The sequence below is a fragment of the Muscardinus avellanarius genome, assembly GCF_963383645.1.
Source record: "Muscardinus avellanarius genome assembly, chromosome: 11".
NCBI classification, from domain to species: Eukaryota; Metazoa; Chordata; class Mammalia; order Rodentia; family Gliridae; genus Muscardinus; species Muscardinus avellanarius.
Genome location: NC_137797.1, coordinates 69,559,510 through 69,585,228, shown reverse-complemented (window position 1 = coordinate 69,585,228; position 25,719 = coordinate 69,559,510). Strand labels below are relative to the sequence as shown.

General features: G+C 42.8%; 1 protein-coding gene across 1 annotated transcript in view; it reads left to right on the top strand.

Annotated features, from left to right (window-relative positions):
* Window positions 1-25,719, top strand: part of SLC4A8 (solute carrier family 4 member 8) — a gene marked incomplete at both ends in the record, with an annotated part of 108,177 nt that overhangs the window by 23,554 nt on the left and 58,904 nt on the right. Inside the window, 6 exons of the mRNA XM_080704886.1 lie at window positions 9,391-9,537; window positions 10,463-10,598; window positions 12,659-12,819; window positions 17,512-17,700; window positions 18,897-18,988; window positions 25,073-25,230. Of these exons, the coding sequence (XP_080561012.1) occupies window positions 9,391-9,537; window positions 10,463-10,598; window positions 12,659-12,819; window positions 17,512-17,700; window positions 18,897-18,988; window positions 25,073-25,230 (883 nt within the window). The remainder of the gene's footprint in view (window positions 1-9,390; window positions 9,538-10,462; window positions 10,599-12,658; window positions 12,820-17,511; window positions 17,701-18,896; window positions 18,989-25,072; window positions 25,231-25,719) is intronic.

The window sequence follows — 25,719 nt, the reverse complement described above, 5'->3', positions numbered from 1 at the left end:
GCCGGGCGTGGTGGAGCACACATGTAATCCCAGCATTTTGGAGGCTGAGACAGGAGGATCGTCGTTCGGGACAGCCTCAGCTACTTAGTGAGGCCCTCTGCAACTCAGTGAGACTCTGTTTCAAAATAAAAAACTAAATAAAAAATAGGGCCGAGGGTGTCACTCAGAGATAGAATACCACTGGGTTCCATCCCCAGTACTGCAAAAAAAAAAAAAAAAAAAAAAAAAAAAAGTGAGAACACTAAACCATCGTGTTGTCTCAAAGAATGCAAAGAATGATCTAGTCTGAATTGTTCCTAGGACATGAATGTTAGAACCTGAACTCACCATCATCTGTACAAGGCCTGGGAAATCATTTGGTCCAACTTCTTTGCTTTAATTTAATAGTTTAATAGTATCAGTGAGTAAATTAGCCAATCTAATGCTTCTAATACCCGATCACCCAATCAATATTCCAATACCTCAATTTCTCTTTATAATGTAGTTAAAATTAAATACTACTAAGCCATATATAATGGCATACACTTGTAATCTCGGTACTTGGGAGGCTGCGATAGGAGAATCACAGGTTCCCAGCCAGTGTCTGCAACTTGTGAGGCCCTCTACAACTCAGTGAGATACCGTTTTCAAATAAAGAATAAAATAGAACTGGGGGTGTAGCTTGGCGGAAGAATGCCCCTGGGTTCCATCTGTAGTAACACACACACACACAATTAATTAATTAATATTAGCAATATTCCAGTGTGAACCTAGTGGAAGTATTTGGAATGTGCTCAATGAGAATGGAGGTCACAGTTCAGCCTCTAGGAGAATTTCAGGGAAGAGGAAGCCCGTGGTCAAGGGGGGTCTATTAAAGGACCAGTCTTCACCTCTCAGTGAGGCTGCTCTTTACCCAGGTGCAACTCTACATAGATGCACCAGATTTTGTAACACCTATGTCACCATTTTAGGGTCTATTTGAGGTGGTTCTCTGGGATCTAACTGTGATTTTTCATGGCCCACAAATTGTTCCTGCCTGTCTTTCTGTCCTCTTCTAGCCTTTCCTCCCCTTCCACCTTGCCCTGGCCCTGCCGGCTGCCCTTTGGCCTTGGAACTTGCTCTGCACATCCAAGTTTAAGGCCTGAGCACTTGATCTGCCCTCTCTAGAGCGCTCTCCTCCCAGTCTCCTCATCGCTCGGTTGTTCCTCTGAGCGTCTTAGCTTGTCTCCCTGCTCCCCCCTACGCCTACTACACACACTCTGGCACTTTACCTTTGATTCTTAGTAATTATCAATATTTGGAATAATATCTTTTTGTGTTCATGATGTCTGTGTCCCTCATCTGACATGTGTCCTGAAGACTGTTCTGTTCACTACTGTATCCCAGCTGTTGGAACAGGACCTGGCACAATTCGGTGACTCCAGTCTGTGGTAACGTCCGCTAGTTTGATCTCAGTGATGTACCATAGGGACTTTATTGATTTACTGTAGTAGAATATTATCAGTTAATATTATTTGTGTTCATTTTAGTCATTTTTATACTTTATAGTTTAAACTGATAACGTGAGAGGTCTGGAATCCCACATCTTAACAGATATCAATCATCTGGTTTCTGTGTGTGTGTGTGTGTGTGTGTGTGTGTGTGTGTGTACTTGGGATTAGATTTAGGGGCAATCTACTACTGAGCTATATCCACAGATCTTTTACTTTTTGAGACATGGTCTTGCTAAGTTGCTGAGGCTAGCTTTGAACTTGTGATTCTTTTGCCTCAGCCTCCAGAGTAGCTGGGATTACAAGTGTGCACCATCATACCTGGCTCTCTATCTCTCTTTCTATGAAGTTTGATAACTACATTACATTCAGAGCTCTCCCTCTCAGAATGTCCTGAAATGTGTATGAAACAAACAGTAAGACTATTCTGAGATAGGAGGAGGGTATGAAGCACAATTCTGTCAGGAACTAAATGTTTTATCCTTCTGCCTCTCTGCATTCTAACAAACCTTTGGTCATCTTTTTTTTTTTTTTTTTTTTTTTTTTTTTTTCGGTACTGAGGATGGAACCCAGGGGCATTCTATCTCCGAGCTACATCTCCAGACCTATTTTTTAATTCTTTATTTGGAAATGGTCTCACAGACCTGCAAAGTGGTAATCATCTTTTCTTTTCTTTCTTTTTTTTTTTTGTGGTACTGGGGATGGAACCTGGAGCTTTTCTACCTCCGGGCTATACTCCCAGACCTGTTTTATATTTTATTTGGAAACAGGATCTCATTAAGTTGCTGAGAGCCTCAGTAAGCAGCTGAGGCTGGCTTTGAACCTGTGCAATCCTCCTGTCTCAGCCTCCCAAGCGCTGGGATTACAAGTGTGCGCCACCACGCCTGACTTGGTCATCATCTTTTCTAAGCCTCATTTTATTTTATCACTTTGGAATCTGGAAAATAGGGAAGTCAAAGAAAAGGAGGGGTAATAGAGGGATATTAGAGCAGCGCCCAAGGCACTTTGTCTGCACTTGAAAGTGGGGCACACTATCAAGGACGTTTATTGCAGTGTTGGGAAACCTCACCGCTGGTAAAAGAAGATGGAAATTTGGCAACTCAGTCTTCCTGCTTAGCTTTCCATTTCAATCCCCCATGCCCTGGTGAGTACTTCATCTTCCCAAACACATTCACTTTGGTTACGTGCTCCTTTTGTGACCTCTTTCAGAGCCGAGGTCCTTTTAGGTCAGATTGCAAGCTCCTGTGGAGGCCCTGAGGGGTCATACCCTGGAGGAGGCACCTAGGAGACATTCCATTTGCTGAACATTTCTGGAGCTGTGACCATGTGCACGACACTGCTCTTGCTTATGTAGGGATTCTAAGAGGAGGATTTTACCTAGGACCTGGAGGAGCTTGCTCATGAGCAGTGGGGGACAGGACAGCTGCTCAATCTGAATGCAAGGCAGCAAATAAGCGCAAGAGAGAAGGGCTGGCAGAGGCACTGGGTGTGTAGCAGAAGAAGGTGACCCATCTGATCAGGGAAATCAGAAATAATACCAAGAACGAAGGTGCATTTGCACTGGCACATTTATGGCATTGCAGCTTGTTCAGGTAGAGAGGAGAGTGAGATGATGGTGGATGTGCCGGCAGGGGCTGTGGACAGGGGATGGAGTCAAGCCAGGCCGATATGCTGCTGGGGCAGGTGCACAAGGTGTGTGTCTCAAGGTGTTTTTCCCAGAATGTTTGTTTTGTGTGAGCATGCAGGATTTCCTTTTTTATCTTTCTTGAGTTGATCTCTCAGTTCTTTTAGAGGCCTTTTATTTTATTTTATTAATTTTTTTTTTTGCGGGTCTGGGGGTGGAACCCGGGCATTTGACCTCCGAGCTACACCCCTTGCCCTATTTTTTTTTTTATTCTTTTTTTTTTTGCGGGTCTGGGGATGGAACCCAGGGGCATTTGACCTCTAAGATACACCCCCTGCCCTATTTTTTATTCTTTATTTTGAAACCAGGTCTCACTGAGTTGCAGAGGGCCTCACTAAGTAGCTGAGGCTGTCTGCGAACCGCGATCCTCCAGGTCTCAGCCTCCCGAATGCCGGGATTACAAGCATGCGCCACCACGCCTGGTTTAGAGGCCTTTTATTTTCACATTGAATGTATAGTTTGTCTTAATGGAAGAAATACTAAAAAAGAGACTGAGATTGAACATGATGAGTCCTGAATTCACAGGGGCAAGCTGGGATCAGAGCTGTGACCAGCGGGATTAATTTGGAAGGTTAAATTAGTGTGGGAACCAGGCGTGGTGGCGCACGCTTGTAATCCCCGTGCTTGGGAGGCAGAGACAGGAGGATCACGCAGGTTCGAAGCCAGCCGCGCATGCTGGCTTAGGAGACCCTGTTTCCAAATAAAAATGTAAAAATAGGTCTGGGAGTGTAGCCCGGAGGTAGAAGGGCTTCCAGGAACCCCAGTACCACCAAAAAAAAAAAAAAAAAAAAAAAAAAAAAAATTAGTGTGGGAGGCAGGAAGGAGGCCCTTGCTTTGTCAAAGACTTGCCATCTCTAACTTATAGAGTGTAGGACGACAGAGCAAGGAAGAGAGCTAGAAACCCGAGGTAACTGTGGTTTCAAGCCTGCAAAGGTGAGGCAATGGTAATGCTGTAAACAGACACATGGAAGAAATAAGTGTTAAGCCAGAAATTTAGATGGGGATAGTAAGTTTGCTTTGAAAACTGTTAACCACTATAGATAAAAATTTAGGGCTCATTTTAGTCAGACGTGGTGACACACGCTTGTAATCCCAGCATTCGGGAGGCTGAGACCAGAGGATCGCGGTTCACGGCCAGCCTCAGCTACTTAGTGAGGCCCCCAGCAACTCAGTGAGACCCTGTTTCAAAGTAAAGAATAAAAAATTGGGCAGGGGGTGTAGCTTGGAGGTCAAATGCCTCTGAGTTCCATCCCCAGACCCACACACACACACACACACACACAAAGATTTAGTGTCGCAGACTAAACTCAGTCGGGTCGTAATTGTCCGCTCCCGGTCAAATCCTCAGAAAGATGGGGCAAAAGGCAGGTGAAGTTCTGCAGAAACTTATCTGCAGCGATTCTTTCCCCTCTATGAATTCCTTAAGTTTTTAGGTACGACGCTTTGGAAAGAACCTGAGGTGGACAAAGGCTTCTTGAGCCAATGACACTTTATTACAAAAACCCCGAAAAATTTATACCCTTCACCAGTAAAGTTAATAATAAGAGAAAAGGGAGTGAATGCAATCACTGTGAAATAATAATGAATGACATGTAAACAAAGGTAATAAAACTAGTCCTTCAGCTGGCTGTTGATCTTCGAGAGATTAACTCCTGATCCTCTCCAAGGTCTTGCAGATAAGCAGTTCCAGGGGACGACCTCCCAGGAGAAACAGGCATGCCCAAGGCTTGGGGGCTTCTCGGAGAATCTTCTTTAACTTTCTTGGAACTTTCCATCTTCTGGGCTCAGTTCATATAGCAAGTGTGGGGAGATGTGGTGATTCAGGTGGATGCGATAGAGTTTCTTCAGGTGTTGGCATCTTATCTTGTAAATCTGAAAGCTTAAGCAAACTCACAACACAGTTTGGCAGACAAAATACCACAAACAACACCACAAAGTTCTTGGATTTAATTGTCAGATGTATTTCCTTAACTGCTGAGCACTCTTCTTTAGACAACAAGCCTATTAAAAGCCTATCCATCTTTAATAATCCATTTCCCTGTCACAAACTCTCTGCAACCTGCTTCTAACTTTCTAATTCCTTTCTTTCCCAGTTGGGACTTTCTTATGATAAGCTCTTCTTCATGCAAAAATGCATTTCTTATTCTTAGGGTATTTCCTTTCCTTCATACATATATATTTAGAACGTCTGTCCTTTATTTTGTCATATTCATTCCTAACCATGCGGCCAGTCTCTCTGTCTCCGGGGATGCTCACACTGGGCGTAAAAGTCAACAATCTTTCTCCTTGGCTCTATTGTATTTGGGCAACTAAGTTGTTCATCAACTAAATTGCTTCGAAGTCACACACAAAGTTTTATCTTCTCTGTCTCTAGGCAGGATCTCAAGGGTAAACAGAGTTAGCTTACCGGAGTTAATGGCTTAACCTAAGTTAGTGATAGGAATGAGGGGGAGTTAATGGCTTAACCTAAATTAGTGATAGGAATGAGGGTCGGAGACCCTTTGTGATTGCTGCAGCTGGAATGCTTATCACAGCATCTGAGTTCTGGCCAGTTTTTCATTATTATTGAGCAAAGCCAAGGGCGTTTAGACAAATTATTAGAGAATTTATTTTCACGGACTCAATCTCTTTCATAGTCCTGGTCTCACATCACCGGAGCAATTCGCGTAGAGAGTTAAAAGGAATCATTACCAAGAAAATAATAGTCATGAAGGGTATCTAAAAGTAGGGGGTACTTTGGCCAGAGACGACACCTTCTTCTCGGGGCTTGTTGCCGATTAACTATGTGGAGTGGGGTCTCAACACATAGATGCCGAGGCAGCAGGCAGTCTTGGCAATTTAGGGCTTATTTGTAAAAGTTAACTTTGAAATCTGGAGAGTGAGTCAGGCATAGTGGCACACACTTGTAATCCCAGTACTTGGGAAGCTGAGATAGTAGGATCACAGGTTCTCAGCCAGCCCCAATTACTTAGTGAGGTCCTCTGCAATTTAGTGAGACCCTGTTTCAAAACAAAGAATAAGCCAGGCAAAGTGGCTCAGGCTTGTAATCCTAGCATTTGGGAGGCTGAGACAGGAGGATTGCAATTCGTAGCCAGCCTCAGCTACTACTTAGTGAGGCCCTTTGCAACTCATTGAGACCTTGTTTCAAAATAAAGAATAAAATTAGGCTCTGGAGATGTAGCTCGGAGGTTGAATGCTGCTGGGTTCCATTCCTAGCACCACACATACACACACAAAAAGAATAAAAATAGTGGTGGGAGTGTAGCTTGAAGATAGAATGCCCCTAGGTTCAATCCCCAGTTACACACACACACACACACACACACACACACACACACACACGTGGATAGCACTAAAAAGAGTTAAGGAAAGGACCAAAGATGGAACCCCAAGGAGCCTGCCTTTGGTAGCTTGTGGAGGGATTGGGGAGCATGGTCAGAGCAGTACAAGTGAAACAGGAGAGGGCAGAATACCAGAGCTAAGGGAGGCCAGAGCCCCAAGGAGAAGTCATCAAGGGATTTGGATACTGCCTGATACTTGGTAGATTTTCAAGAAAAAAGTGTGTGTGTGTGTGTGTGTGTGTGTGTGTGTGTGTGTGTGTGTGTGAGAGAGAGAGAGAGAGAGAGAGAGAGAGAGAGAGAGAGAGATATGTGCTGGGGATTTGAACACAGCGGCATTCTACCTCTGAGCTACACCTCCACCCCAGTTTTATTTTTTTATTTGGAAACAGGGTCTCACAAAGTGGCTGAAGGGTGGCTTTTAACCTGCAATCCTCCTGCCTCAGCCTTCCAGGTACGGGGATTACAGATGTTTACCATCACACCCGACTTTAAGAAAATCTTTTGAGCCAAACTGAGAGAGATGTAAGATGATAAAGATTTGGTGTCTGCTGTCCCTGATATCAGCAGCTTTGGTAGAGAGTGAGGTCAGAAGCCACATGCAAAAGCCGTGGAACAGGGGTTGGTGAGGAAAGGTAGTTAGGTGGGTGACTATTCTCAAAAATTGTTTGAGGAAAGTTGAAAATTTTGGAGAGAAGCGATTTGTTGGGAATTTTTTTCCCCCCCCCGGAACTGGATGGAACCCAGGGGCATTCTACTCTCCAAGCTACACCTCCAGCCCTATTTTTTATTCTTTATTTTGAAACCAGGTCTCACTGAGTTGCAAAGTGCCTCACTAAATAGCTGAGGCTGTCTGCAAACCTCCATCCTCCGGTCTCAGCCTCCCAAATGCTGGGATTACAAGCGTGCATCACCACACCCAGCTGGGAAGTGTTTTTGTTTTTGTTTTTAAGATGAGTCAGGAGAAACCGTGAAGGGATGGACAGAAAAGAGCAATTAAAGATACCCGGAGCAGGAAGACTCCGGAGGGTTGGGCGGTGATGGGCTGAGATGAAGGAAGATTCCATGTGAGGACACGTTTCTTCACGGTGATAGATGAAGTGAGGTCACCTGCTCGGAGGGAGGGAATGTGGGTGGCTTGTGGATTTGAAGACTGTGGCCAAGATTAGAACAGCTTCTGTGGTTGAAGATGTGGGAGCCGGTCTGAGATGGGAGGGCTGAGCGGCAGTACTCAGGCAGAGTAAGGGGAAGACCAAGGCTGTGTGTGTCGGGCACGGGAGCCGCTCTGAGACTACTGATCCTGGGCTCCAGGCTGCGGAGGAACGCAAGTGGAGTGAGGCAGAGGATCAAAACCAAGAGCAGGTTTGTGGAGTAGAGGAACAGGGGAATGTGCTGGCGGTCACTTCTTTTCCCACGTTCCTCACTCTTCATGCAGTGTTTAATATCCCTCGCGTTCCTGATGATTTACAACTAGTCTTTAACTGCTGCTTTAGATCGTGTGTTCTGTTATGCAAGAACAAAAGGAAGTCGGTCCTAGAATGTTTTGGCTGATGTATTCAGGCATTGTTTTAAGCATTTTTTATGCATTATCTTATTTATTGCTTATGACAAACCTATGAGTTTAAATAATATGCCTTTAGTAAAGTCTTTTATCCTTCTGAAAGATGAATCATAAAGGAATTCGGTAACTTGTTGAAGGTCTCATGGCTAGCAGATTGAGTTTGGACCCAGGCAGACTGGGTTTTTGTTTTGTTTTGTTTTCTATTGGGGATTGAACCCAGTCTACCTCTGAGCCGCACCAAGTCATTTTTATTTTTTACTTTGAAACAGGATCTCTTTAGTTTGCTAAGGGTCTTGCTAAATTGCTGAGGCTAGCCTCACACCTTAGCTCCTCCTGTGTCAGCCTCTCAAGTGCTGGGATTACAGGTATGTGCCACCACGCCCAGCTAGACAGGCTGTTTTGAACCTTACTTGTACTCTTATTCTTTCCTTCTTTCCTTCCTCCTTCCTTCCTTCCTTCCCTCTTTCTTTCTTTCTTTCTTTCTTTCTTTCTTTCTTTCTTTCTTCTTTCTTCTTTCTTTCTTTCTTACTTGTACTGGGGATTGACATCCCAGGGGTATTCTATATTCAAACTACACTTCCAGACCTATTTTTTTATTTTTTATTTGAAACAGGGTCTCATTAAGTTGTGGAAGGCCTCACTAAGTAGCTGAGGCTGGCCACGGACCTGAAATCCTCCTGTCTCAGCCTCCCAAGTACTGGGATTATAGACATGTGCCACCATACCCGGCTCTTAACCACTTTTCTTTTCTTTTTCTTTTTAAAAATTTTTTTTTTCCGGGTCTGGGGATGGAACCCAGGGCATCGACCTCCGAAGTACACCCCCTTTCCTATTTTTTATTCCTTATTTTGAAACAGGGTCTCACTAAGTTGCGGAGGGCCTCCTGTCTCAGCCGCCCAAATGCCGGGATTACAAGTGTGCGCCACCGTGCCCACCTAACCACTTCTAAACTGTTTACCTGCCAAAATTTTCTAGAATTATCACAGAGCAGTTGTTTTGCCTTTTAAAAAATGCATGTCAAATTATCATGGTAATAAGCATACCTAATATCTCATAGGCCTTTAGAGTTGCAAGTCACATTTGAACTTTATGTTTTGTCTTGTTTTGTTTGGTGCTAAGCATGCACTGCACTGCTGAGCTACATCCAGTCTCTAATGCATATTATTTCTTTTATCTACAAAATATCTCTGTGAGGTTGCAACCACATGTAGGACAAATTAAAGAGGCTTTCAACACTGAGATTGCTGCATCTTTGCTTCTGTGACCTTTTTGCTTCTAACTATGCTAGTCTCTTTTTTCTGAAGGAGTTCTCACCACAGATTTTCTGCTTCCTTCCAGGTCATAGAACTCTGTACGTGGGAGTTCGGATGCCACTGGGCCGACAGAGCCACCGGCACCACCGCACCCATGGCCAGAAGCACCGGAGACGAGGGCGGGGCAAAGGAGCCAGCCAGGGGGAGGAGGGCCTGGAAGCCCTCGCCCATGGTAACATCCCTGGAGAGAGGCGGGTGTCAGGGTTAGAGGCTGGGTGGGGCTGAGGAGCATGTGAGGGACGTGTAAGCAGTCCTCTTGATTCTCTAGCCCTCTGGTGTGGATTTCAGAGCTTGCCTCCAAGAAGAATCAAAGGTGTCTTTACGAAGACTTTACAGTTTAGTATCCCTCCTTCAAATCAATACCTTAACAAATGAAATTCTAAACTAGACGCGGTGGTGCATGCCTATAATCCCAGTACTTGGGAAGCTGTGAAAGGAGGAACATGTGTTCGAGGATAGCCTCAGCAACAATTTAGCGAGGTCCTCAGCAACTGAAATACTGTTTAAAAAAAAAAAAAACAGGCGTGGTGGTGCACGATTGTAATCCCAGCATTAGGGAGGCTGAGACAGGAAGATCATGGTTCACAGACAGCCTCAGCTATTTAGTGAGGCCCTTTGCAAATCAGTGAGACCCTGTTTCAAAGTAAAGAATAAAAATAGGGCTTGGGGGTGCAGCTTGGAGGTAGAATGCTCCTGAGTTCCATCTCCAGTACCCCCCCCCCACACACACACACAGAAGTAGGTGTGAAGGTGTAGTTCAGAGGTAGAATGTGGTTCAATCCTGGGTTCAAATATCTATTCTGCAAAATTAAATAAATAAAAGATCCTTCACTATAGAATTAGCCATTCCTTTTGATCAAAATTGTCAGATTTGGGGGGGGTTATGGGATTTCTATAAGTGACTTCAGTTCATAAATTTGTTCTCTTGTGAAACTGCTTCAACAGAATAGCTTTTTCTCTGAGAATAGAAGAAATTTTATGATCTTTATTCAGGATGGCTTTCTACATATTCCTGAAGTTGTTAGGTAAGGCCGAATGCTCTTTCTGTTTTGGCTTGGAGGCTAGTTGCAGACCTGGCTCTGTGCTTGGTTTCCTAGACACACCGTCTCAGCGTGTTCAGTTCATTCTTGGCACTGAGGAGGATGAAGAGCATGTGCCTCATGAGCTGTTCACAGAGCTGGATGAGATCTGTGTGAAGGAGGGGGAAGATGCCGAGTGGAAGGAGACAGCCAGGTGAGGCGCTAACATAACCTGGACCGAGATCTGCTTCGGTAGGCAAGTGTGTGTACCTTTCAGCAAATGACAGGCCTGTTTGTCTTGATTTCTTTTTGGAGAAGCAATAATTGATGTGGGGTCAGATGTTCCAGAATCTCCTTTGGGGAGTCTTGGTGCTGGTGACTGAATGATATCTCCGGTCACACCTATGCCTGGTGACCTTGGCATGGGACTGGTGACATAAACATGTAATTTTCAGGGAGTTCTGCAATTTGTTTGATGCCCAGAGTTAAGTTCATGGGCTCTCTTGGTAATATAGTCCTGGTTAGAAGGTGCTGGACAGGGCCACCTTGGTTGTAACCTCACTGAGCAGACATGACATAGGTCTAGATTTTTTCTGTCTGTAAACCTTTGGATCTAATTGACCAATAGTCCCAGAATTTTTTTTTTTTTTTTTGGTACTGGGGTTCCTGGAAGCCCTTCTACCTCCGGGCTACACTCCCAGACCTATTTTATATTTTGAAACAGTGTCTCTTAAGCCAGCATGGCTAGCTTCGAACCTGCATGATCCTCCTGTCTCCACCTCCCAAGGGCGGGGATTACAAGCATGCGCCACCACGCCCGGCTAGTCCCAGAATTTTTGAAGCTTTAATTTTCTTTGGACAATTCAACCTCACAGATGCCATTGGAATTATAGTCAGTCCAACACTTGTGGGAGTAGTTGGAGAGTGGCCATGCTCTGAGACCCAAGTCCCCAAATAGCCCTCAGATTAATCAAAGCCAACTCTAGGCTTTGCTAATAACTGACCAGTGATCCTTAAGGTGATAAAACACCAGCATGCCTGACCTTGGGAAAAGGGATGAGGTGGGTAACCAGCAAAGTATGATTCCCGCTCTCACTGAAATAGCTCTTCCTGGGTGCCTGTTATGTTGTGGACATTTTCTATGAATACACAGTTAACAGGCCAATCAACCTGCCATTAAGTAAAAAGGCAATTAGTCTTCTGTCATTCTGTCTTTGTAGATTTCAAAAAGTCGCACAGAACATTGAACACTAAAGTTCACACAGAACACTAATAAAAAGAAAAATGTTAGCCGGGCATGGTGGCGCACCCTTGTAATCCCCGTGCTTGGGAGGCGGAGACAGGAGGATCGCGCAGGTTTGAAGCCAGCCGTGCTGGCTTAAGAGACCCTATTTCTAAAAATAATTTTTAAAAAAGTATAAAATGGGTCTGGGAGTGTAGCCTAGAGGTAGAAGGGCTTCCAGGAACCCCAGTACCACCAAAGAAAGAAAGAAAGAAAGAAAGAAAGAAAGAAAGAAAGAAAGAAAGGAAGGAAGGAAGGAAGGAAGGAAGGAAGGAAGGAAGGAAGGAAGAAAGAAAGAAAGAAAGAAATTTGTTATCACTTCATTGATGTGATTTTTCAATGTGTCCAAATGACGTGTAACTAATTCTTAATTTTGCAGGTAACACATGCTTGTTTTAGAAAGTTACATAACAAAGATATTAAAAAATAAGAAAATGAAAATTACCTGTAATCCCATCACCTCAGGGACAATAAAGAATATATTGTTGGGAGGCTGAGACTGGAGAATCACAGTTCGTGGCCAGCCTTAGCTACTTAGTGAGGCCCTCTGCAACTTAGTGAGACCCTGTTTCAAAATAAAGAATAAAAAATAGAGTAGGGGTTGTAGCTCAGAGGTCGAGTGCCCCTGGGTTCCAACCCCATACTCTCAAAAAATATATATATTGGCGTCTTATATATGTATATATTTATGTTTTTAAATTTTCTTTAAAAAATGAAATTATGTGTGCACGTATGTCTCCACCATCTTTTAACCAATTAAGATGTATGACTACAATGCACCAATAAAAAATTTTTAAAAATTTAAAAATAAGAAATGAAATTAAACTATACTCAATCTTGTATTGTTGTATAATGTATTTTTATACCTAGCAATGTTCCCTGAACATATAAATTAGGTTTTACAATGTTCAATATGACTCCTAAGATATTTTTCTCTCTTGAAAAATTCCTCACTTTCTATTTTTGTCATCAGTTATTTGTAATGCTTTCAGATGGCTGAAGTTTGAAGAAGATGTCGAGGACGGGGGAGAACGCTGGAGCAAGCCTTACGTGGCCACTCTTTCGTTACACAGTCTCTTCGAGCTAAGGAGCTGCCTCATTAATGGAACTGTCCTTCTGGATATGCGTGCAAATAGCATAGAAGAAATTTCAGGTAAGGTTAGGTGAGGGTGAACAATTAAGAAGTTTGGGAAAGCCGGGCGTGGTGGCGCACGCTTGTAATCCCAGCATTTGGGAGGCTGAGACTGGGGGATTGCACAGGTTCGAAGCCAGCCTCAGCTACTTAGTGAGGCCCTTTGCAACTCAGTGAGACCCTATTTCAAAATAAAGAATAGAAAAAATATGGCTGGGGGCGTAGCTCAGAGGTAGAATGCCCCTGGGTTCCAGCCCCAGAACCGCAAAAAAAGAATAAAATGGCTGTGTGTCCTGAGGCAAGTCATAGCCTTCCTGATCTCAATGTCTTCAACTGCGAGATGGATTTTAAACTAATCAGTTACTCTATTTCCCAGGCTTATTTTGGGTTTCCAAAAACCACAGCATTCTGTCTTCATTTGCCTGCTCATTCAGCAGACAAACTCTGCTGTCTGCTTGGTAGTGTGCGAGGCACAGAGCTGTACAGATGAGTGTCCTACCTTCCCAGAGCTCATTTTGTGGCGGGGGTGGGGGTAGCCATGGAAACAACAATATAAGTGCAACAACAGAGATATGCTTAGTAATAATTAAGGAGAAGGGCAATAGGGAGTTGTACAGAGTTACAGAGGATCAAAGATTTTTATTTATTTATTTCTGTGGTAGTAGGAATTGAACTCAGGGGCATTCTATCTCTGAGCTACACCCCCAGCTTTTTAAATTTTTATTGTTTTGGAAACAGGTCTCATTAAGTTGCTGAGGCTGGCTTTAAACCTGCCCTCCTTGCATCACCACACCCAGCTTCAAAGATCTTTAAATATGATAGCTGGGGCAGATATGAGGAAACTGAGTCACAGTATTGGCACTTCTTAGGTAAGATGTGAAGGGGGGACCCATGGCTGATGGCGTTTCCTGATGTGATTAGATATTAGGTTACTATGTTTTGAGAATGGGATTAGAGAAACACCTGGTTGCCCATGGGGATTTTTTCCCCCCTTGAATGGGCTCTGTTCAGCTGGACAGGTTAAATAAATATTTCTCCAAACTTTTATCTACTTTAAGTATTTAGGTAATTCTGCCTCTCTGGGGTATATGAGGACCCAAGGGAGTGGTCAGCAGTAATGGAATCCTGTGTCTCCCTCCTTTCAAAGGAGTCTCCCCCATAATACCACTGACTGGGAAAAATGGAACTCTGTGTTCACTACTGAGGTCTCATTCACATTTTGCTAACTTTTGACTGTATAACTGAAATCCTATGAAGAAACCTTGGGAGTTATTGAAGCTATAATTCCATGTAAACAATGGGAAGACATTAACAAGTTTTTTGGCAGAGTTGTGACCAAATTTTGCATATTAGATAGATAATGATGACAGCCATATGAAAGGTGAATTGAAGGGAGAAATGGGTTGGGCTAGTCGTTCAGGTGAGACGTGGCCTTCACTCCGGGAGTTGGGGTAGAGGATGAAATGGACAGGGATGGTTTCCAGTGTAATTCAGGATGTAGAATTGATGAGGCCAATTTGGTAGATTGGTTGAGGAACTAAAAGAAAGAGAGTTAAAGATTCTAGCTTAGGTGATGGGTAGCCAGAAAACAAGTAAGTAGTTCTGGTGGAAAAAGAATGAATCTGGTTTTGTATTTTTTTTGTGTTGTAGCAGTATATGGAACATCTAGACCCTTTTAAAATTATTTATTTATTTATTTATTTATTTATTTATTTATTTATTTATTGCAGCACTGGGAATGGAACTCAGGGACATTCTACCTCTGAGTGACACCCACAGCCCTATTTTTTATTCTTTATTTTGAAACCGGGTCTCACTGAGTTGCAAAGGGCCTCACTAAGTAGCTGAGGCTGGCTTCGAATCTGTGTGGTCCTCCTGTCTCAGCCTAACCAAGTGCTGGGATTACAAGTGTGCGCCACCACATCTGGCTTGTTCTAGACCCTTAAAAAAAAATAAAGTTAGCCGAGCATGGTGGCACACGCTTGTAATCCCAGCATTCAGGAGGCTGAGACCTGAGGATCACGGTTCATGGACAGCCTCAGCTAATTAGGCCTTCCACAACTTAGTGAGACCCTGTTTCAAAATAAAGAATAAAAAATAGGGCAGGGGGTGTAGCTCAGAGGTTGAATGCCCCTGGGTTCCATCCCCAGACCTGCAATAAATAAATAAATAAATAAATAAATAAATAAATAAATAAAGTTACAGTCACAGGTTTGGGTGGGGGAGGGCAGTTAGGACACAAACAGATATTTTGGGGGGCCACCACTCAACCAATTACAAAAGCCAAGAGGGGAAAGAGTTTCAATTTATCAATGTCAAATGTTGTAGAGAAATTGGTGAAGGACTAGAAATATCCATTGGATTTAACAATTGGAAGTTTATTTATGATTTTAACAAAAACAACTTCATTGGGATAGCCAGAAGGACTGAGGAATTTTTCTTTTGAGGACTTTAAGCAGTAGGAGAAGATATAAAGAAGCAATAGATAGTGGACCTAGGGAGAGTTTTTCTTTTTTTCTTTTATTTTCTTATTTCAAGAGGAAGGACCCAGAAGCATGATTATAATATGGGGAGAAGTAACCAATCAATGTAAAGGTTAAAGATACAAGAATATGGATCTTCAGCTGAAATATGCAATACATTTTCTTCATCATTTCTAGCATTTGGATAGTCATAGATATAATTAGAAATTCAGAATAGGTTGAGGTTCGGGGGAGGCTTGGAGAGAGGTATGCAGGGTTGAAGTAAAACTGCTATGGTCCTTCACATCAGGTACCTGATGTGTTTATAATGCTAGTGATGTGGATAAGTAAACCATAGCAAGCATTTTCTGCAAGTCAGTACTCGTATATCATTTCACTTAAATTTTTATAACAACCATCTAAGGTGGGTGATAATTTCAACTGGATGCAGAGAGGTTATAAAACTTGTCCAAGATTACATAGATAGAAAATGATGGAGCTGGGATAAAGTGTGGATCTCTAGCTCCAGACCCCATATTATGAGCAGCTATGTTGATAGTTCCAAGTACTTGGGTGTTTTTCTTCTCAAATCTTTTATTTTTTATTTTTTATTTATTTATTTATTTTTTTTTGGTGGTACTGGGGTTCCTGGAAGCCCTTCTACCTCCGGGCTACATTCCCAGACCTATTTTATATTTTTGAAACAGGGTCTCTTACGCCAGCGCGGCTGGCTTCGAACCTGCGCGATCCTCCTTGTCTCCGCCTCCCAAGCACGGGGATTACAAGCGTGCGCCACCACGCCCGGCATTTCTCAAATCTTTTAAAGTTGGATACTTGTTGATAATCATCTGGGATGAGTGGTTAGTTAACTTAATTTTTCCTACAAGTTCCACTTCCAAAGAGCCATTTTGAATTCTGCAGCTATAATCCTCGTGACAATTCTTGGAGGAAGGAAATGTAAAGGAAGTTTGGAATATGACAGAACAAAGTGGTTACTAATGTGGGCTTTCAAGTTAGTCCTGAATATGAACCCCAGCCCTGCAACTTATTAAATCTGAGAGCTTGAGGAATTTTGTAACATTTGGGCCTCAGTTTCCTCATCTGTAAAAATTATTATAATAACACCTACTTCTCAGGGTTTTTAGAAGGATGAGATAGATTTCATATCATGAAGACTTTAAGGCTGAGGCAAGATCACTTGAGCATGATATTTGTGGCCAGTCTGGCCAATGTGGCAAAACCCCATTTCTTAAAAAAAAATAAAAAGCTGGGTGTGGTGGCTCATACCTGTAATCCCAGTACTTGGGAGGTGAGACAGGAGGATCGCAGCTTTGGGACCAGTCACAAAATTAGCGAGACCGTTTATAAAGAAATAAAATAAAATAGGGCTGGGGTGTAGCCCAAAGCTGTTCAACCTCCAATACCAAAAATGAGAAATAAAATAAATAAGTCGGGCGTGGTGGCGCACGCTTGTAATATCAGCATTTGGGAGGCTGAGACCAGAGGATCGCAGTTCGCAGCCAGCCTCAGCTACTTACAGAGACCCTTCACAACTCAGTGAGACCCGGTTTCAAAAAAGAAAAGGACTAAAAAATAGGGCTGGGGGTGTAGCTCGGAGGTAGAATGCCCCTGGATTCCATCCCCAGTACCACAAAAACTAACTAAATAAGCAAATAAAAAGAGAGCTGGGAAGCCAGGCATGGTGGCGCACACTTACAATCTCAGCATTTGGGAGGCTTAGGCAGGAGGATCATGGCTCATAGACAGCCTCAGCTACTTAGTGAGGCCCTTTGCAACTCAGTGAGACCCTGTTCACAATAAAGAATAAAAAATAGGGCTGGGGGTGTAGCTCGAAGGTAGAATGCCTCTGGGTTCCAACCCCAGTACCGCAAAAAAAAAAAAAAAAAAAAAAAAAAGAGAGAGAGAGAGAGAGAGAGAGAGAGAGAGAGAGGGAGGAAGAGAAAGCTGGGATGTAATTCAGTAGTAGAACTCTTGCTTAACATGCACAAGATCCTGGATTTGATCCAAACTACTGCAAAAAAAAAAAAAAAAAGATTGAGCAGATAAAGTATAACTTTTCATAGCCACAACAACCAAGGAGCTTTTTCAGACACTGAAGCTGAACTTGCAGCTCAGTGACCCCGGCGGAGCTGCTTCCCTGCCCTCGCCCTCACCCCCACCCCACCTGACGCTGGCTTCCTTGGATTCACCAACCCTCAGTCTGAGAGTTCCTGTGAATGCTGCTTTCTAGACCTGATCCTGGACCAACAGGAGCTATTCAGTGACCTGAACGACAGCATGAGGGTCAAAGTGCGGGAAGCCCTACTCAAAAAGCATCACCACCAGAATGAAAAGAAGAGGAACAACCTCATTCCCATTGTTCGCTCTTTTGCTGAGGTTGGCAAGAAGCAGTCTGACCCCCATTCAATGGATAAAAATGGTAAGAGTGTTAGGAATGATTATTGTTACTTGTTATTAGTAAACTTTTGGGAACTAGTCAGCAATGCTGAGTTACTAGAGAGTAGGCTCTATTTGTCAATCAGTGTCCACTACTTGAACACTGTACTGTTTGGTGACTGGCAAGGGCAGAGGCTGGGACTGAGGCCTGCCTCTCATGGCACTCAGTGGACCCAAGGTGAGGGACTTGTGCCCCAGGGTACTCTCAGAACTGATATGGCTTTTGGGAGTTAGCCACATTGGTGATTTAGGACCAGAAAAGGCAAACTAGAGCCTTTTAGGAGTATTTTAGAAATGGCTTAGGTTAAGGAGACAAAATACTGTAGATAGACTCTTGAGTCAGACTTGTAGGCTCGTGATTCTGGCTTTATCACTGGCAAAGTGTATGATCTCCTTCAAACTACGGAGCCTCTTTATTGTCAAATAGAGACAATGATAGAATCTACTTCAGTTTATTGTGAGGTTTCAGTGATTGAATCTCCATGGGGGGTTGTAAACACCCATTGAACCTCATCTGCTAATTGGCTCCCTTTCCTATGGCCAGGCAGGGCTTCGTCTCTACTCATCTTCTGGTTTATATTCATCTATATTGGTCTCATTTACTAAATTACAATGTACAAGTACATGCTTGGGGATATATTATATATATATATATATATATATATATATATATATATATATATATGTGGTACTGGGGTTCCTGGAAGCCCTTTTACCTCCGGACTACACTCCCAGACCTATTTTATATTTGGAAACAGGGTCTCCTAAGCCAGTGTGGCTGGCTTCGAACCTGCGCGATCCTCCTGTCTCTGCCTCCCAAACGCGGGGATTACAAATGTGCGCCACCACGCCCGGCGGGAATCTATATTTTTGAAAAGTTCTCTGTATTGGTCTCTCTTTATGCACTTCTGGTTAAGAACAACTGTCTTAATAGAGATCTAAAAGAGGGTCACAGATGTGCTGGGGAAGGTGCAAAAGTAATAAGATCTCTGTTCTCCACTTAGCGCTGAGTAGCAGGTGAGGGCTAGGTCTCAGTGTGCCCTGGTTTCACAGCCGTCTTCACCTTTTCTCCATGTAGAATTTGCAGAGTCCTCGCCAACTGGTGATGGGTGGGGTGAGGTGTGTCAGAAGAGGAAGGGGCAGGTACTTAGAGGATTCTGCTTAATTTTTTCCAAATAGGTCAAACCTTATCTCCTCAGTCTGTTCCAACTACGAATCTTGAAGTGAAAAACGGAGTGAATTGTGAACACAGTCCTGTGGATTTAAGCAAGGTGAGCAGACCTGTGAAGTCGGCATCCAGGCACAAGGGTATCTCTTGTGGAATCCAGGTCCATTTACTGAAGGCTGGGTCAGATTTGGTACTTCAAAACCTTCTTCAAGGCCAGAGCTGCTTCTGTTCATGTCTCCTCCCTGCTCCCCAGCCTGTTGAGGTGTACTCGTCGGTTTGTTCCTCCAGATCCAGCATTCTGAAGACTGAGGCTGGCCACTAAGAGTCTTCCCTTACCCAGGCCTCCTGACCTTTTTTTTTTTTTTTTTTTTTTTTTGATAACTTTTGGTACTTCCTCTCCTGCAGTTCCTTCTCATCTCCAAGATTTTTGCCAAAACATATTTTTGCTACTGTCTCCTAAAACTACCTGCTGGTTGATGCTCCTCTTGCAGTCTATGACTTGTGTGTGCGTGAGGCCCTCCAGTCACTTTGCTGCAGTGCAGTTTCTGGTTCAGGCTCTGGTCTCCTTGCTCCCAGCCTCTCCTCTTTAGATCAGTGATATCTCTCTAAAACATAATAGTGTCAGGTCACATTCTCTGCCTATAGGCTCCTGTTTTATTCAGAAAACCTGAAATCTCTGACAAAGGATTCAAGTGTTTAAAATGGGAGAGGCTCAGTGCTTCAAAGACTTTTTTTTTTTTTTTTTTTTTGCAGTACTGGGGATGGAACTCAGGGGCATTCTATCTCTGAGCTACACCCCCAGCCCTATTTTTTATTCTTTATATTGAAACAGGATCTCACTGAGTTGCAAAGGGCCTAAGTAGCTGAGGCTGTATGTGAACCACGATCCTCCTGTCTCAGCCTCCCAAATGCTGGTATTACAAGCATGCACCACCACGCCCAACCTTCTTTGAGGAGGCATGGTGAAATAGAATTCTAATGAGAACACCTGGGTTTATTTTTTATTTTATTTTATTTTTACAGTTCCAGGGATCAAACCCAGGGCCTTGCATGTGCTAGGAACACACTGAGCCTTCAGAATACTTGGCCCTTAATCCTCCCTATCCCTTAATGTACCTGGATTTAAATTCTGATATTTTTATGTGTGTATGTACATGTGGTACTGGGATTTGAATCTGTGTCATTTTACCTCTGAGCTACACCCCATCCTTTTTATTTATTTTATTTAGTTTTTTTTTTCTTTTGAAACTGGGTCTCACTATGTTTCTGAGTCTGACCTGAAACCTGCAATCCTTCTTGTCTCAGCCTCCCATGTACTGGGTTACAGGCATGTGCCACATGCCCAGCTCTGATTCTTTATCTTTTTTTTTTTTTTAAACTGGGGATTGAAACCAGGGGCATTCTACCTCTGGACTATACCTCCAGCCCTATTTTTAAAATATTTATTTATTTATTTATTTATTTATTTATTTATTTATTTATTTATTTGCAGGTCTGGGGATGTAACCCGGGGCATTTGGCCTCTGAGCTACACCTCCTGCCCTATTTTTTCTTCTATTTTTTTAAATAGGGTCTCACTGAGTTACAAAGAGCCTCACTGAGTAGCTGAGGCTGTTTGCAAACCGCGATCCTCTGGTCTCAGCCTCCCAAATGATAGGATTACAAGAGTGTGCCACCACGCCTGGCTTTTAAATTTTTTTTTTTATTGGTGCATTGTAGCCACACATCTTAATGGGATAAAAGATTGTGGAGACATATATGCACACATCACCCAGTTAGCCCTTACCCAGTTCCCGCCCCATTTCCTCCTTCTCCCTCCTTCTCATGATGGCTGAGTGATTGACTTTGGTATGTTTGTTTAAGTGCATCATGTGCTTTAAGAATTCCCCTCTTTCCCCCCTCCCATCCCTCAGTTTTCTCACCTTTAGAATCTCTTTCTTCATCTAGAGTTCCTCCTGTTACCCATTTCTCCCTACCTTTTGCATATTAGGGAAAGCATCCATCCAGCCCTATTTTTTAAAAAATTATTTATATACCTATTTTTGGTACTGGAGATTGAAACAAGGAACATTCTACACTTAGTTTGAAACAGGGTCTCACCAACTTGCAGAGGGCCTCACTAAGTAGCCGTGAACTCCAATTCTCATGTCTCAGCCTCCCAAGTACTAGGATTACAAGCATGTGCTACCACCCCGGCTCCCAACCCAATTTTTTATTCTTTATTTTGAAACAGGGTCTCAGTAAGTAGTGAAGGGTCTCACTAACTAGCTGAAGCTGGCTTTGAACCTGAAATCCTCCTGTCTCAGTCTCCCTAGTACTAGAATTACTAGCATGGGTCACCACACCTAGCTATTTTTAATTTAAATTTTTAAAAAAATTTTATTTATTAAAATTTTTTTTTATTGGTGCACTGCATTCATACATCATAGTGGGATAAAAAAAAAAAAACCTTTGTAGACATATATGCACACATTGCCCAGTTAGCCCCTACCCGATCCCCACCCCATTCCCTCCCCGTCCCTCCTTCCCATGCTTGGCTTAGTGGTTGACATCTAGTATTATAGCAATTTATCAAAAATTAACAATGATAATCTCACATAACAGTTTCATTGGTCTGATACCAAGCTTTTGATGACTTAAAGATAACATTTCAATATTTCTTTTTGCTTTCTTTCTTACCAGAGAATATTTTTTTTAGGTAAAACTATCATACATTTATTTATTTATTTTTCAGAAAAAATCTATCCTAATATGGAATATGGACTCTAGATACCCAAAACGATCTCGAAAAAGAACAAAGCTAGAAGATGTATATTTTCTGATTTCAAACCATATAAAGCTACAATAATTGAAACAGTGTAGTACTGTTCTAAAGGCAGATATATAACCATTGGAGTTAAATAAAAGCCTAGAGCTAAATTCTTCCCTATATTGTCAAGTTATTTTTGACAGGGTTTCCACGAACATTTGGTGGAGGAAATAATAATCTTTTAACTAAATATTGTTGAAAAATAATAGTTACATGGAAAAGAATAAAATTGGACCCTTACCTAACACCATATACAGATATTAACTCAAAATATATAAAAGACCTAAATATAAATCTTAAGACTATAAACTTTTAGAAGAAAATCTGGGTCATAAAACCTTACAACACTGAAATTGGCAGTGATTTCTTGGATATGATTTCAATGGCACAGGCAACAGAAGGGTATACAAACTCCCTAAAAAATAAAAAAAATATTGTATATCCAAAGACAATGTAAACAGAGTTAAAAGTTACTGACAGAATGGGATAAAATATTTCCAAATGCTATATCTGAAGGTATATTAATATTCCAACTAGAAATCCTAAAAATTAGCAACAATAAAAGCAAACAATACAATTTAGAGATAGGTAAAAGACTAACAAATAATGAATCTCCACAGATAACCAATTTTAGTTGTCTGTTGGATGGAAAATCTCGTTTCTCTGGTTCTGGTGTGTGTTACCTATTTCTTCTTTGTAGTTAATCTCTTTGAGTATTTTCTCTAGCGCTGGTTTTGAAGACATAAATTCCTTGAGTTTCTGTTTGTCATGGAAGCTTCTTATTTCCCCATCTAATTGGATAGAAAGTTGTGCTGGGTAGGAAATTTTTGGCTGGAAGTTGTTTTCTTTCAGAGTTTGGAATATGTTACTCCAAGCCTTTCTGACTCTCATGACTTGGTTTGGGAAGTCTGAAGTGATTCTAATTGGTTTGCCTCTGAATGTCACTTGGCCCTTTGTTTTTGTTGCCTTTAAGATTCTCTGCTTGGCTTCCACATTGGTCATTTTGACAATTATGTGGCGTGGGGATCCTCTTCTCCGATTCTGTCTAAAGGGAGTTCTAAAAGTTTCCTGGACCTGTGTATCGACCTCTTGCTCTACGTTTGGAAAATTTTCTGCTATTACTTCCTTGAAGAGATTGTTGATCCCTTTGGTTTCACCTTCTTTTCCCTCCTCTATTCCAATTATTCTTAGGTTAGCTCTCTTAAAATGGGCCCATATTTCTTCAATGTCAGATTCCTGCTGTCCGATATTTTTTTCTAAATTAGAAACTATGTGTTCATTTTTGGAGTGCTCATCTTCTAAGAGTGAGATTCTATTCTCCAATTGGGCTAATTGATTGTTTATACTTTGAATTGAGGCCTTTACTTTAATTGCATCCTTTATCTCTTTTTGACTCTCTCTAAATTCTTTTCAAAACACCTCTACTATTTCCACAGTTATTTTCTTGATTTGATCTTCTAGAAATCTCTGAATTTCTGTTTTGTCAGATTCTGATGTTGTGGAGTTGTGGGCATCCATTACTCCATTGTTATTCCTCTTTCCCATGATTTCAGAAGTTTGTGCCTTCTCTGGGTTCTTCCCTTGGGTCACTACTACTTCACTTAAGGTGCTCTGGATCTCGAGTCTGTAGTATCTCAGTCCCCACTACTCCTTTACTGGGTTGTAGCGCAGAGTCTCAGACCCAGGGAGTCAATCAAGGCTGCTTTAGACCATGGGGGGTGCCAGGTTTGGCGTTTTCCTGCTGGGAGTTGTGACTATGGTGTGATATCTCTGCCACCACCACTCCCCCACTGGGTCAAGTCCCTGGGAGTGCAGTACTGGGATTTCTCCTCTAGGGGCTGCAATTTGACTCACTGTTGTTGAGTGCGCTGATGGAGCTGTAGTGGACTCGGTGAATTCACTGCTGCTGCTGCTGCTGCTGCCGGTGGCAATATGGCACCACTGCCACACCCTCAGCCGTGAGGCTGGCGTATTTCTTCTCTGGTTTTGAGCTGTGCTCTGAGTCCCTGCAGGGTGTGCTGAACCCAGCCTCTGGGAGCTTTATATACTCCCTGTGCCAAAAAATCTGCTGAATTCCGCCCAGCTGTTCCGCAGCGGCTCACCTCTGCTTGCTGTCCGCCCCTCCTCTCTGGAGCCTGCTGGGCTGTTGAGTGTGTTGGTCTGGTGCCGTCCGGTGAACTTGCCGCTGCCGCTGGTAGTAAGGCGCTGCTGCCACGTCCTTGGCTGTGAGTTCGCCGTATCTCCTCTCTGGCTCTGAGCTCCGTTCTGAGTCCCCCCTCCTCTCTGGGGCCTGGTGCTGCAAGGGAAGATGGCGCCCGTGCCGTTCCACGCTGCAGCTCCGGCCGCAGCACTGCGGTCTGGTTTCTTTCTGGTGTCTCATTTTTCCAGCCCTCTTTTTCTCTGTTCCTTGTAATTACATTTTTTGTTTCTCTGCTGACGGTGTTTTCTGGCTATGAAAGGCGCTGATTTTGTGGTAATAGAGATTGGTTGTTAGCGGGGCTTGTAAGCCCCGCTTTTCTCCGTCGCCATCTTCCTGGAAGTCTTTTTTATTTTTTTGAAACAGGGTCTCACTAAGTTGCTGAGGCTGTCTTCAAACTTGAGATCCTCCTGTCACAGCCTCCTTAAGTACTGGGATTACAAGTGTGTGCCACCATGCCTGCCTAATTCTTTTTAAAAAAAAACTCTGTGGAATCAGATGTGGTGGCACATACATATAATCCCAGTACTTGGAAGGTTGATATGGGAGGATCAGAGGTTCAAGGGCAGCCTCAGCAACTTGATGAGACCCTGTTTCAAAATAAAAAATAATGCTGGGCATGGTGGCGCACACTTGTAATCGCAGTGCTTGGGAGTCTGAGACAGGAGGATCACACAGGTTCAAAGCCAGCCTCAGCTACTTAGTGAGGCTCTCAGCAACTTAGTGAGACCCTGTTTCCAAATAAAACATAAAATAGGTCTGGGAGTACAGCCCAGAGGTAGAAAAGACCCTTGGGTTCCAACCCCAGTACCACAATAAATAAAATAAAATAAAATAAAATAAAATAAAATACAAATAGGGCGGGGAGGGTAGCTCATAGGTAAATTGCCTTTGGGTTCAATCCCTAGTACTACACACACAAAAATGCACTGCGGTCATGGGCATGTCAGCTTTGCCTTTCTAGAACTCAGTTGCTTTACCTTTATTTTTTTTTTTTAACAGTGGGACTAATATGACCTGTGTTTTCTATCAGACAATGGTTTTGTAAGGATCAAATAAAACAGTATGAGAAAACATTTTTTTTTACCATAAAATGGCATGTGAATATAAGATATGAAAAGAGGGACTGATATTTAAGATAAGGGCTCCTAAATTGTCAGAAGTCTCTTTTGCACTTTTAGGTGGATCTTCATTTCATGAAGAAAATCCCCACGGGGGCAGAGGCCTCAAATGTCCTGGTTGGAGAGGTGGATTCACTGGACCGGCCCATCGTCGCCTTTGTGAGACTGTCCCCGGCTGTTCTCCTCTCAGGCCTGACGGAGGTGCCAATCCCAACCAGGTAAAGGCAAAGATAAAACTCAGTGTATTCTATGTGAAGAAAAACTTCATGTGGATAGTGGCAGAAGAATCAGCTAATGCTAAAAGTTAGAATTAATTTGGGGTGTGGTATTTAAAATTTAACAGTGAACTCAGAAAACTAGGGTATATTTGATGAACCCCCATGCGGAGGAATTCTGACTTTTAAGGTTATGGTTATGACTGTACTGTACTTACAGCCTCGAAAATAGAAACCTGAGGAGCATTCAAAGGGCGTAGCGAGGAGTCGCACATTATAACAGGAGGCCTAAGTCTCACTCTCCTGGGCTGTAGTTCTGCATCCAGGGAAGTGTCTCCAAGCAAAGATCTTTCTCCTTTGTTTCTTTCCACACTTCTGGCAGGGCTTGTTCAGTCTGCACACGTGCCTGCGTCTGTTCAAAGCTATTCCTGCACTCTGAAGGTGACGCCAGTGATTAAAAGCCCCGCTAAGGTTAAGAGTATTCAGATGTCC